The 13370-nt window shown below is 40.7% G+C and overlaps 1 protein-coding gene across 3 annotated transcripts in view; it reads right to left on the bottom strand.

Annotated features, from left to right (window-relative positions):
* RPN2 (ribophorin II) overlaps positions 1 to 13370 on the bottom strand; it is a 58560-nt gene that overhangs the window by 28782 nt on the left and 16408 nt on the right. For all 3 annotated transcript variants that reach the window (XM_077873097.1, XM_077873095.1, XM_077873096.1), the window contains exons 4-9: positions 13103 to 13278; positions 8761 to 8836; positions 7589 to 7723; positions 4524 to 4700; positions 2931 to 3049; positions 701 to 806 (exon numbers count right to left, since the gene is read on the bottom strand). In XM_077873097.1, the coding sequence (XP_077729223.1) occupies positions 701 to 806; positions 2931 to 3049; positions 4524 to 4700; positions 7589 to 7723; positions 8761 to 8836; positions 13103 to 13278 (789 nt within the window). The remainder of the gene's footprint in view (positions 1 to 700; positions 807 to 2930; positions 3050 to 4523; positions 4701 to 7588; positions 7724 to 8760; positions 8837 to 13102; positions 13279 to 13370) is intronic.

Raw genomic sequence — 13370 nt, 5'->3', positions numbered from 1 at the left:
GGCTCCATGCACCGGGAGCCCGACATGGGATTCGATCCCGGGTCTCCAGGATCGCGCCCTGGGCCAAAGGCAGGCGCTAAACCGCTGCGCCACCCAGGGATCCCTTAAATAAATTTCTATGAAAAAGATTAAAATGAAAGCCATAGGGGTATACTTCAATTAGCTGGGAAAACCAGTACTGTGAAATATCTCACATCCCAAGTATCAGATAAATGAGGTATAGTTTTCCATCCTTAAAACCATTTTGGATCTTCAACACAACTAGAGGTAGCTGAACATCTGAAACACAATTCATTATGAAACTTACTGATACTCTTTTGTACTTTACCCAGAGAGCCTCACTACATTATGTCACTGGATACTAATTAGCATTAAGCACTTTTCTACATCTATCAAGATCTATCACACAAGACATCATAATAAGAATACTGATGTCTTGGCGAAATTATAGATGATTTCTTATTTTTTCTACTTCCTAAATTTTATGTAAGATAGTAATACTAAATCATAAAATGAATAACTTACAAATGAAACACACTACAATCAAGTTCTTGGTGAAGCACAGTTTAAACCTACACTTCTCTTAACATATTCACATTAACTTGGTTGTAAAGTGAAGTCAGTATACCAGACGATTAATTCTGTGTGCCTACTTGATCATTTCCTTGGGTTTAAGGGTGATGACAAGAAAAGCACTTACCTCTACACTATTTGCAATGTAACGGTTGTCACCTTCCACTTTGACAGAGAAGTCATAATAACCACTGGAAAATTTGACATTCATGAAGTTTAGTTCAAAAACATCCCTGTTAAAAAGGACAGCAGGGTTAGCAAGAACTCATGTAGGTAAGTCATGAATGTAACAAATGGGCTACACATGTCCATCCTTGAGACAGTCCCAGGCTATGCCACATAGTCACTTTTCAACTCTCCACCCAGGTGGGCAACCTCCTGCTCAACCACAGATTACGGTGTGGGTAAAACTTTAGAGAGATCTGAAGGACCTCCTCTTTCAAGTCTCTAAAGTATTTTCTCCTTTGTTTTCTTCTCTCAGCTCCTAAAATCCCACCTGCCCCTGGTAGACTTCCATAATTAAATGCTTAACAGTCTACAGTATGATCCCTATTATGTTTAAAAAAAAGAGAGAGAGTAGAAATGTTCAAAAAGGTTGATGTAGAGCAATATAATTGTAGGTAATTTTTTGTATTATTCCTAGTTTCCTGTGTTTTGTGAATTTCCTAAAAATGTCATATCTTACTTTTATAAAAATATCAATAACTTTTATTTTAAAGGAGAAAAAAGGTAGAGAATTAATTCTAAGTACATAGCAAAATCCCAAATGTCTTTTACCATTCCACTCATTGTTCCTAAAGATGATTTTGCTTTTTATTTGCACATACTGCCTGTGTATCTTTATCATTGTCTAGGAAATGCATATTCTCAGGGCATCTGGCTGGCTCAATCAGTAGAACATGAGACTCTGGAACTCATAGCCTGGAGTTCAAGCCCCATGTTGCACCTAGAGCTTACTTAAAATAAAGAAAAAAGAAAGAAATGTATATTCACTCTAAAACTCAGAGTTCCTGGTCTCATTAGCTTACCAATTTAACACTTAACAAAGTCTCATATAAAAATTGATCCTTAATTTTTCTAAAATTTATATAATAATACGCAACCATTAAAAATAAGACTGAAGGGAGCCTGGATTAAGCATCTGCCTTAGGCTCAGGTTTTGATCCTGGGGTAATGGGATCAAGCTCCACTAACATCAGGCTCTCTCTCTGCCCTCCCTTCCCCTCCTGGCCCTGCTTGTGCTTGCTCACTTTTTTCTCTCATGCTCCCTTTCTCAAATAAATAAATAAAAATCTTAAAAAAAAAAAAAAAAAGACCTCCTATTTAATCCTATGGGGGAAATAAACATTCATGACATTTTATAGACATAATTCTAATTCAATCAAAATATTATTTATTTGCATAGAACAAAGGCTGACATAAAAGATAACAAAATATAAACAGAAGTTATCTCTAGGTGGTAGAGTTATGGGTGATTCATATTTTATTTTTTGGGTTTCTCTGTAGTTTTGTATTTTTTCCACAATAAACGTGGACTACTCATACATCAGAAGAATACAGTTTTAAATTTAAAACTGGCTACTTACACCACCATGACAAGACAGAGACAACTAGAAATAGATAAGGAAGGTAACAGTAAAACTAAAAATTCTTTTAGTTTTATTGTTTTTAAGTTTATTATTTTTTTTAGTCATCCCTGTAACCCAACATTGGGCTTGAACTCATGACCCTGAAATCAAGACTAAGCCAGCCAGGGGCCTCTTTCAGCTTTAAAAATCCTTTTCTTGGGCAGCCCAGGTGGCTCAGAGGTTTAGCGCCGCCTTCAGCCCAGGGCGTGATCCTGGAGACCCGGGATCGAGTCCCACGTCAGGCTCCTTGCATGGAGCCTGCTTCTCCTGCCTGTGTCTCTGCCTCTCTCTCTCCTCTCTGTGTATTCTCATAAATAAATAAATAAAAATCTTAAAAAAAAAATCCTTTTCTTATATAACTATAGAATTTTGATATTAGTAAGTCAAATTTACCTAACCAAAGTTTAGGTAAATTTGGTTTGGGTATATTTCATAATGCCCATATTAATTAGGGTTATATTAATTTGCTGAAGGCAAAACAAGTCTATTGGCACCCTTCAAAAATAAGCTCAAGGCAGCCCGGGTGGCTTAGCAGTTTAGCGCCACCTTCAGCCCAGGGCCTGATTCTGGAGACCTGGGATAGAGTACCACATCAGGCTCCCTGCATGGAGCCTGCTTCTCCCTCTGCCTGTCTCTCTCTCTCTCTCTGTGTGTGTGTCTCTTATGAATAAATGAATAAATAAATGAATTAAATCTTTTTAAAAAAATAAAAATAAGCTCAAGACTTACTCTACAGGGGTAAAAGACGTCTTCTGGAGGACAGTGGCTCTGGAAGCAACAGATTTAGCATGTTCTAGTTTAACAGTGGCCTGAGTCAGAGGCTGAGATAGAACATTGGTGACCTGCAACTAGAAATAAAATTTAAAATTATCTGTAGGAACAAAGGCTGAAGGAGTACAAAATTTTGTTTCTGGGGTGCTTTATCCACAGGGAGCCAGCCAGCTCTGCAGGGGAAGAAACACCTTATTTCAGGACATCATCACTGGTTTTGGCTTAAGATCTCTCAGGAATCAGACACAAAATACAAGGAGATTGGTACTGGGATAGATTATAGAACGTTAGAGGTAGGAAGGACCTTAAAGATGATCTTGTCCAACACTTATTCTTCAGATGAGGATGGGCCCTTTAATATACATCCTCCTTTATCAATCATCTGAGATAGATGGCATAATCTCTACAGATGAAGAAACTGAGGTCACATGGTCAGTTAAGTAGTTGGTCTAGGACTCAAACTCCAGCCTATCTAGCTACAAAGCAAATACTTCTACTTTGCTCTCTTAGCTGCCCTCTTCAGACTCACAGTGAACTATGTTAATCAGGTTATTTCCCACCCCAGCCTTTGCTGATAGGGTATGACTGTAAGCAAGGAGAGGAGAGGCAATAGCACTTTTTCAGGAGAATATCTGAAGAGGCCATCAAAATAGAACCGATGGAACTGTCTTCTGTGGAACCCCAATGTTTAGACATAAATAAAATGCTAATTTCTTATGAAGGTGTTAGCTTCATAAGATTCCAAACAATGGCAACAAATGACCCACTTGAGATGAAAACTCTATGTGTATTTAAGATCTGTACATTTTGGGCAGCCCCGGTGGTGCAGTGGTTTAGCGCTGCCTGCAGCCCAGGGCGTGATCCTGGAGACCCTGGATCGAGTCCCACGTCAGGCTCTCTGTATGATGCCTGCTTCTCCCTCTGCCTGTGTCTCTGCCTCTCTCTCTCTCTCTGTCTCTATGAATAAATAAATAAAATCTTTTAAAAAAAAGAAAAAAAAAGATCTGTACATTTCTTCTTTCCAGAGAGTCACCATAAAAAAGCAGTCTCTGCTTCCTGCTGAGTGAGCGGGAGGTATGTGCTACGAAAAGGCAGAAAGAAATACTGCCAACAGCAGGAGAAAGAGACCTGGTGTTAACAACTGTAAGCAAAGAATTACTAGGGAATTTGAAAAGCGGTTTTTACCAGAGATTCTCCTCTGGTACTGGAAAGTTCTGGTACTGGAAAATGCCTTTTAAAAGCAAGACTATCTATACATCTGGTGTTATGACCCTGGAAATACAATTTTCTGGCATTTAATTTCTTGCAAGCCTTACAATAAAAAAATCTTCTAGAAAAAAAACCCTTTTCAAAGATAGATTTGAAGGGTTCTGTGACCAGTTCAGCCAGGGGTCATATCCCCAGTTCTAGGCTATGGGAAATGAGCCTTGCTCTACATTTAATGGGGAAGTCCTCAGAGGGTTACAATCAGGTTTCCACCAGCCCTTAGATTTCTTAAAGCCTCAAACTGGAAACCGCGATCAGAGCCGCCCAGTTTCAACAGGGACTTACCCGAAGGATAGCCTGTTCATGAGTGTCGGAAGGAGTCCCTTCAGGCACAACTACAACTGGCACATGATAGCGATTTTGAGAGAGCGCAGCTGCAGCTGAGGCCACACTGAAGGCTTCTGAGAGTGATTCAAAGTTCTTCTTGCTGAAGATTGCATTCATTAGTTGGATGACCTGATCCTGAAAGAAAAGGGAAATGAAGCTTGAGATTCTCCTCTGGTAAGAAGATGGGAGAGCCACCTCTCACTCCCCACTAGCTCAAGTCATTCCTTATCTGTTTCTTGGTGTTCGCATGGAGGATCTTTTCACCATAAATCTGAATTGGTAGAGGGGGTGAAAACCAAATATTCTGCATTTAAGATTAAAATCTGGACTTTGTTATTTTTTCCATCCTCTAGTTCAAACTGAAATTCATGCATTTATCTGTCAACGGTTTATTGAATGCTTCCTGTACCAATACAAGGTACTTTTGGAGAACTACTGAGATATAAAAGTGTATCACAAAATACATACAACAGTAACCTTATGTCCCAGGTTACTCTATATGCCACACACTGTGACAGGTGCTTTACACGCATGAACTCAAATCTTGACAAAAACCTGGAAAAGATTGATATAATCAATGTTTTCCAAATGAGGAAACTGAGGTTAAAAGGTTAAGTAACTCCTACAAGTTATAACGGGGGGAAAAAAAACAAGATCAAAATTCACACATATATTTATTTGTCTCCAAAGTCTTTCCAGAATAAATCTTATTCTTTCCAGATTCCTCTTACCCTCCCAGCTAAGCTAACTTCCCTCCCAACCCCTCTTCGAGCAGTATATTGGGGCTGAGTTTGAATTCAGAAGACCAAACCTTATAGAAAAAACGTGCATTAGAAAGAAACTAAAATAACTTTCCATTAAGAACTAATGGGCTGTTTAGAAAAGAAAACTAAAAGCAGTTTTTTTAAAAAGTGGAACCTAAAAGGCATTATTAACATTCTGGAGGTTGTTTGCTTAAGAGGAAACATTTTCCACTTCAATCAGTTTTGTTTTTTTTAAATTCCCAATCTAACAAAAGAGCTCTCTTGTTCCCGACGGTGTTATTCACAGCCGACATGAAATAATTTTCTTTAATTGTACCAATTACATTTTTCCATCACTTAGGCTGTTGACATGTTAAAATGGGTGACTGTTCACTAGAATGGTTATGTCAAAAGCAGTGACAGCAAAATTACACCAGCCAAATACCTGGTTAGTAGAAGCTTGGGAATAAAGCAAGAAAAAGTTTAAGTTGTGTATGTAGAATACTGCAAATTAATCTACTGTGCTACTTATAGGAAAGTTCCTAAATGATTTTTGCCCTAAGACCCACATTCCTGTGCTTTCACTCATAACAGAAATTAAGAGAGTATGGTATCTCCAGATCTTCTACATTTAGGATGAACCAAAGACAACAGAAGAATGCTAATACATGAATATATTATAAGGTCATATCCTCTAGAGAAAAATCTAAAATTAATTCAAATTACCCAAGACAGATAATTGTTTACTATTTACTTGAAGAAACTCAGCACAGAACTCAAAATGCATAAAAGAAATGAAAGTTGTTTTTTTTTTTTTTTTTTAAGATTTATTTATTTATTCATGAGAGACACAGAGAGGAAGAGGCAGAGACATAGGCAGAGGGAGAAGCAGGCTCCCTGTGGGGACTCCGAACAGGACTCAATCCCACTGGGATCATGACCTGAGCCAAAGGCAGACGCTCAACCACTGAGCCACCCAGGTGCCCCAAGAAACCAGAGTTCTAACTTACGGGGTATCTGGGAGGCTCAGTCAGTTAAACATCTACCTTTGGCTCTGGTCACATCCAGCAGGGTCGCAGAGGCGAGCTCCCATAGCAAGGGGCTTTGGCTTCTTTCTCTGCTTCTGTCCCTCCCCTGCACATGCTTTCTCTCTCTCTCTAAAAAATAAATAAATACAGGGTGGCCCTGTAATTGTATTTTTTTTTTTAATTTTTATTTATTTATGATAGTCACACAGAGAGAGAGAGAGAGAGGCAGAGACATAGGCAGAAGGAGAAGCAGGCTCCATGCACCGGGAGCCCGACGTGGGATTCGATCCCGGGTCTCCAGGATCGCGCCCTGGGCCAAAGGCAGGCACCAAACCGCTGCGCCACCCAGGGATCCCTGTAATTGTATTTTAAATAAAATCTAAAAATAAATAAATAAATAGATACATACATACAATCTTAAAAAAAAAAAAAAGTAAGTTCTAATTTGGAATCCAAATCTCTCCTAAAAAACTAAAAAAAAAAAAAAAGATTTTATTTATTTATTCATGAGAGACACAGAGAGAGAGAGGCACAGACACAGGCAGAGGGAGAAACATCTCCATGCAGGGAGCCCAATGTGGAACTCAATCCTGGAACCCCAGGATCATGCCTTGAGCCGAAGACAGAGGCTTAACTGCTGAGGCACCCAGGCATCCCTAAATCTCTCCTAAAATCAAAGCAACAGCAGCTTGTATTTTAAATCCTTTAGCTCAAGGGTGGGTAACCTCATAAACAAGGGGTACAAAGAGGGTCCGACTTAAAAAGACTTCCCACACACATTCCAACCAGAGGTTCTTTCAGGTTAACAAGCTCTTCTTAGGGGGAAAAGAAAAAAGAAAAGATAAAAAAAGAATTAACTCTTGAGAGATGTCTAGTAGACACACATGCCTCTCAGAGAACTATGTCAATCAGCAAAGATTAACTAAGATTTAGTCATTGCCAAGGATGAGGTGGAAGGGAGGCGAGCAAGCAGTTTGAAGTGCAGGGCACTTCTCAAGAGAAGGAGGGTTTGCATGGGCCACCAACATGGAAATCACTCAAGAGACAAGTAGTAAAGAGTACCAGGAAGAAAAGAGAAGGGAAACAAAGTAATACATGTGGCCTTCTTGTCACTCAGTAAAGAGTACCAGGAAGAAAAGAGAAGGGAAACAAGAGTAATACATGTGGCCTTCTTGTCACCACCTCATGACATATCCTCCCCTACTTAAAGCAACAACGCCTTCAGGTTTCACATGTGAGAATGGTCAGGTACCTCCTTAATGGATGGCTCAGTCCCCACATGGTCCATGAGCTTGTAGGTGGCAGCCACAAATAATGCTGTTGTTTCCAGTCCTTCTTCAAACTGGAGATACACACCTCCCAGTTCATCGAGGCGAGCAACAAGATCCTGTTAGAACAAAGTCAAGTGATAACAGAAATGAGATACGTAAACCACTGTACCCTATGCAGACAGTTCTAAGAAATCTCACTCTAAATCTGGAGAACCCCTCAGTCATTTAGCACTTTGTCAAATAAGATGCTGAGGCAGAGAATAAAGTATATCACACAGGCATCTGAAGAGAACAGTATCTTCTGCAGCTCTGGGAGTGCTCCTTCCCTGACCCCTGGTACTGAAGCCTAAGCGCTGGAGTCATGGCACTGAAGACTCCAGGCTGCAGGGCACCTAGGAAGCATCGTGACACAGATGGATTCCATGGCCACCCGTCTGGGTACAACCCACAGAGCGGAACATTTCTCTTTCTTACTCAGTGTTCTAAAGGATGAAGAAACATACACTCCGCTGCTGGGTAACATGATAAAACAGTGCATGTGCCTGTGCGGCACCCAATGAAGACACTGGGGGCGGGGAGACTGCCTGTCATTACTGACTATGCAGAGTCCATGAGGGTGGTCTCTGCATAACAGTAGGTCCTGGGCAAAGGAAAGGATAAAGTAATCCTAAAAACACAGCGACCAAAAAAAAACCAAAAAAACAAAACAACAACAAAAAAAAACACAGCAACCACTTGCTGAGCACTTATTATGTAGCAAGTACTTTAGAACCTTACCTGTTCCTATACCACCATACAAGGAATCAAGGCTCAGACACTAAATAATTTGCCTGAGATTACAAAGTAGTAAATAGCCAAAAAAAATAATAATAATAATCTGACTTTCAGGTTTGTTAGGCCTAAAATCTGTGACTGTGAGCCTATACTATAAAAGGCTAGGAAAGTAATTTGTTACCTAATTGGTGGTGTAACTATCCTACCCTAAAGAATATTCCCCAGGACATACTGCTCTGATACAAAGAATGTAATGTGCCATGGATATGAGAAGAAATTTAACTGGCCAAAATAAACCATGCATGTCTAACTGCAAGACTCTTCTAAAGGGTTTCAAAGACAGGAGCTGGGGAATTCATTTGGCAAAATAAATTCACACCTCAATCTCCTCCACGATGCTCCTCAAATCTGCCTGCTGGGACAGGTGGGATGCCGTCTGCAGAGCCTGGACCGTTCTGGAAGATAAAGAGTAGAGGTGACTGGCAAATGTCATCTCCTTTCATCTGCTCACTCCTTCCTGTATTGGAACACTTTCAGGAATATCCCTCTCTTGTTCTTTTTTTTTTTAATATATTTTTTAATTTATTTATTCATGAGAGACAGAGAGAGAGAGAGAGAGAAAGGCAGAGGCACAGGCAGAGGAAGAAGCAGGCTCCATGCAGGGAGCCCGATGTGGGACTTGATCCCGGGTCTCCAGGATCAGGCCCTGGGCTGAAGGCGGAGCTAAACTGCTGAGCCACCCGGGCTGCCCCGCCCTCTCTTTTCTTTAGAAGTACGAGGCAGTCTCAGCCATTAAGGAGCTTAATTACAATCCAGGTGGAAAAGGCTGTTGCATTGCAAAGATCCTGAGCAAGAGGAGGCAGTCCAGGCACCCTGACCTGAAGTAAGTACTGTGAGCACAGAGAAGACAGGGAGCACAAGTTCACGCTCCTCTGGAAACATGTTTTGTTCCTGTGGCATCACATAGAGAATACTGAGTAAGACTTACTTAGGTTTAGAAGAGAGATGCTCTTCAGGAGAACAGAATCCCACTAAGCCGAGGCATATGTTGTACAGGGTACTGTGCTAGGCAGAACTCAGCTGCTTGTTCACTTTCTACTTTTCTTACTCCATGACCAAAGAAATACTATGCAAGCTACAAATACAGACTCTTGGGTAAGAACTTGGAGCAACTTTTCTGAAACCAGATTCGTGTGCTATAAACACTTGCTAATTGTTCAATGCTTGTGCTATCCTGGCCCTACTGAGAGACCTAAAAAAAAAGCCACTCCTACCCATTCGGGTATGAAAGAACATAAAAGGAATTTGGTCCTGAAACCAGAATTTATTCTCTTTCTTCTTTCCCTACCATTTATTTCTGATCATAAAAGCACGTATTTGTCAAAAATTCAAGCAACACGTTACTAAAGAGCAAAGTTTAAATTCCTGGAACACCTACCCCTAAAATATAATTGTTATCCAACTTCTTAATAACATAATGTATACATCTTTCCATATGAATACATATAAATGTACTTTACTCTTATTAACTGTGACGTAGTACCATATGGCTTAGATATACCACAATTTACTCACTGAATCTCCAGTGGATACACATTACGTCACACCAGGCCATGCTGTGGTGTAACAGACAAGCCTCATTCATTGCTCTCTTTCTATTTTTAAATTGAAGTAAAATTTACGTAAGAAAATTAACCATTTGAAAAGTGAACAATTCAGTGGTATTTAGTATTTATCTCACAACCTCTATGTGGTTCCAAAACGTTCCCATTAGTCCCTGTAGCCACTGAGCAGCTTCTTCCCTGCTTCCTGGCAAACCCCAATCTGCATCTGTGTCTGTGGATGTACCTATTTTGGATATTTCTTATAAATGGAATCATACACTATGTAACCTGTGTTTGGTTCCTTTCAGTTCACATCATGTTTTCAAGGTTCACTTATGCTATGGCATGTCTCAGTACTTCATTCTCTCTATGGCTTGCTCATGTAGTTTCATCCACTGATGAATATATTTTTTTTTGATGAATATTTTTCTATACGATAAACTTTGAAAGTAGAATGTGGTAGGTATGCACACCTAAGATTTTTTTTATTAGATTCTATTTTCTTAGTGCAGATAACTTGGAAAATATACGTAGTGCTTTTCCGGAGAAAGCAGAGGACCCCTGGTGGTTAAGCAACTGCTGCTTAATCCCAGAAAGGTCCCTTATTTCCCAAGAGGTGATCAGGCCTTCGTGTAAAACCACTTGTCCATCAGTCGACATGTGGGGGAGTGGAGAGAGAATTTGTCTGCTTTCGTTAAGATCATAACCATTTAGGTTCCCTCTATGGAAAACCAATCCTGCTAAGATGACAAGCTAGAAAACAGAGCAGTTACAGTTCATGGGCAGGGAAGCTCCAAGCATTCAAAGACTCCTATGGGATGCTTGTCGTTAAAATGCACCAGAGAAAATGAAGCCTGAATTTCCAAACAAGACAAAAATCCCACATCTGCCTGTGATAAATGCTGAGCCCAGAAAAGGCTGCTAAGATAGCCGAGAAAGAACTTTTCAATTAAGATATCATTTTTCTCTTTAGAACGAGTGAATGTCATGCTGGTAACAACTTCAGAAGTTTTTAAGAATGAAATTAATCCACTTAGCTTTTGAAAAGTTTTGTCACTGGCTTTAATTACTTATTTCCCAGTTGGCAATTTCTTTGCCTCTGGAGTACTTTATTCAAACACTAAGAAAGCCGATCTTGTCTTGCTAATATACAGCAGATGATTCAAAGAAATTGGGTTATGAGAGACCATAACGGCATCTTTTCAGATGGTTCATTCAAACCTACAAATTTTTTCTCCATTCTAGACAAGTTTATGGACATTCATATCCTAGAATAAGTCTACTTAAATGTAGAAGGCCCATTTAGAAGTCCTAATTTATATTAGATTTCCTTAAATAGGGCAAGTTGGTAGTAATGTTATACAAGGCATTCTGCTAGTTTGATCTTCACAATAACCCTAGGAGACAAATATCATCGTCCCTGTTTTACATATGAAAACACTGAGGTGTAAGGGGACTAAACAGCCTGTTTATGGTCATAGATATATCAAATAGAAGGGTCTGGATTTGAACACAGTTCTATCCGATCCCAAGCATGTGCTCTTTCTACCTGCAAGCTTTCTACAAGAGAATAGAAACATCAAAGTATAATTTCAGCCTTCATTAACTCTTTGTGGGGCACCTACCATGCACCACACTCTGTATCACAAATAAAGAAGCTTACAACCTAAAATAGAAATAACCACAGTACAACCAAGAAAATAACTTCCTAAGAAAGGGATCTAGGAAGGAAGTGCTCTAGAGGAGGAATAGCTTTTGTTGCATGCCCACTAAGATCCACACACTGCACTCGGTTCTTCACATGCATTATCTCATTTAATTTAATCCTGACATTTGTTCTATGAGGTAAGGATTATGGGTCTCATTTTACAGATGCGGCTCAGGGAGGCTCAAGGTCACACAGCAAGGAAGGAATAGAGCTGGTGTTTAAATCCAAATTTAATTTACTCCAAATGGATGTCCTTTCTTCGTACTTTTTCCCATTCTGGGATTTTTGAGGGAGGTATTTTGCTTGGACGGAAATGGAAAGAATTTGCTGTAGAAGGTGGCATCAGATTGAGGCACTGACAGTGATATCATGACATGAGACTTGGGATCTCACTGGGGATCCTTGGGGATCTCCTCCAAGAGATTATGAGAGGGGATCAAAATAATATGACCTAAAACCAAAGGACCCCAGGACCAAGTACTGGGCCATGCGTACATGAAACATCAGCCCTGGGAAAAGTAGCCGCAAAGTCACTGATGACTGACCATGTGAAAATGATTAGGGTGTAAGTGGCAGAGAGAATGCAATGGGTTGTGAGTCCTGCCCTTAACAAAGCATCCAGTTAAGAAACCTGGGAAACAAGTGAACTATTTATTCTGCAACAGGGCATTGGTGTCACCAATCTCTTGCTCAACAACTAACAGGAGGTCAGGTGCTCTCCCCTCTTCAGGGGTTGCAACCAAATGGGGGACACAAAACAAAAAAATACATACACCATTTTAAATGAGGAGTTTCCGTGCTAAAGACAAAGAACAAAATATAGTATCACTTTTAAGGTTAGTCATCCTCAAGTCAGCTACAACATTTAAATTTATAACCAAGAGGAAAGTTGCTCAAGTTCCTTCCCTGTGAGGTGCTTCAAGCCTTTTGTGTAGTCGAGTCTGATTCCTAGCATGCTCTCCCCTCTGAGCACCCACTTCTCCCACTGGATGCTGTCTCTCACAACTCCAGGGGACCCTGTAAGCCCTCCTCTGGTGCAGAGCCACCACTGCTAACAGCTCACCGTGCCCTGGCCAAGCCTCAATGCAAGATGCACATGGTGCGCTGGTTTTACTTTCCCTTGGTCATCTCCCACCCTTGCTTCAGCCTCTCACCTCAAAAGCAATTCTGTCTTTATGGGGCAGTGTGTTTATGTTCTGACTCAGTGTCTTGAGGAACACGGTGTCCGGGTGAGCCCAACAGGACAGGGACCTCACCTGCCTTGGTTCAACAGGGGGTCCACACCGCCTGGCAGAGCATACGGCACACAGCAGGCACCCAGAAAAAATTTGCTGAACTGGTGAACAAACTCTTTCAGGACAGTCTCTGACACAAATGAAGCCTGAGAAGCGCTCGGCATGATGACTTACGCTAACACAGTCTCTTCCTTGCTGAGGCGGGCAGTAAGGGCACTGAGAGCTTCTTGGGAAGCCAAGGGAAGGCCAAAGCCACTGAGGGCTGCCACGGCATGGTAGATCTGGGTAACAGATGAGTCTTCACTGACAGCCGCTAGAAGCAGATCTTTGGTTTCATTTGAAATAGAGATCTAAGAAAGGATTGGCAGACACAGGGTTTTAGGACAGGTGCCGGCAGTTTGTGGCAAACAACATGCAGAGTAACTGCCAAAGCCACCCCCCT

The sequence above is a fragment of the Canis aureus genome, chromosome 26, assembly GCF_053574225.1.
Source record: "Canis aureus isolate CA01 chromosome 26, VMU_Caureus_v.1.0, whole genome shotgun sequence".
Classification (NCBI taxonomy): Eukaryota; Metazoa; Chordata; class Mammalia; order Carnivora; family Canidae; genus Canis; species Canis aureus.
This window is presented reverse-complemented; position numbering and strand designations above follow the sequence as displayed.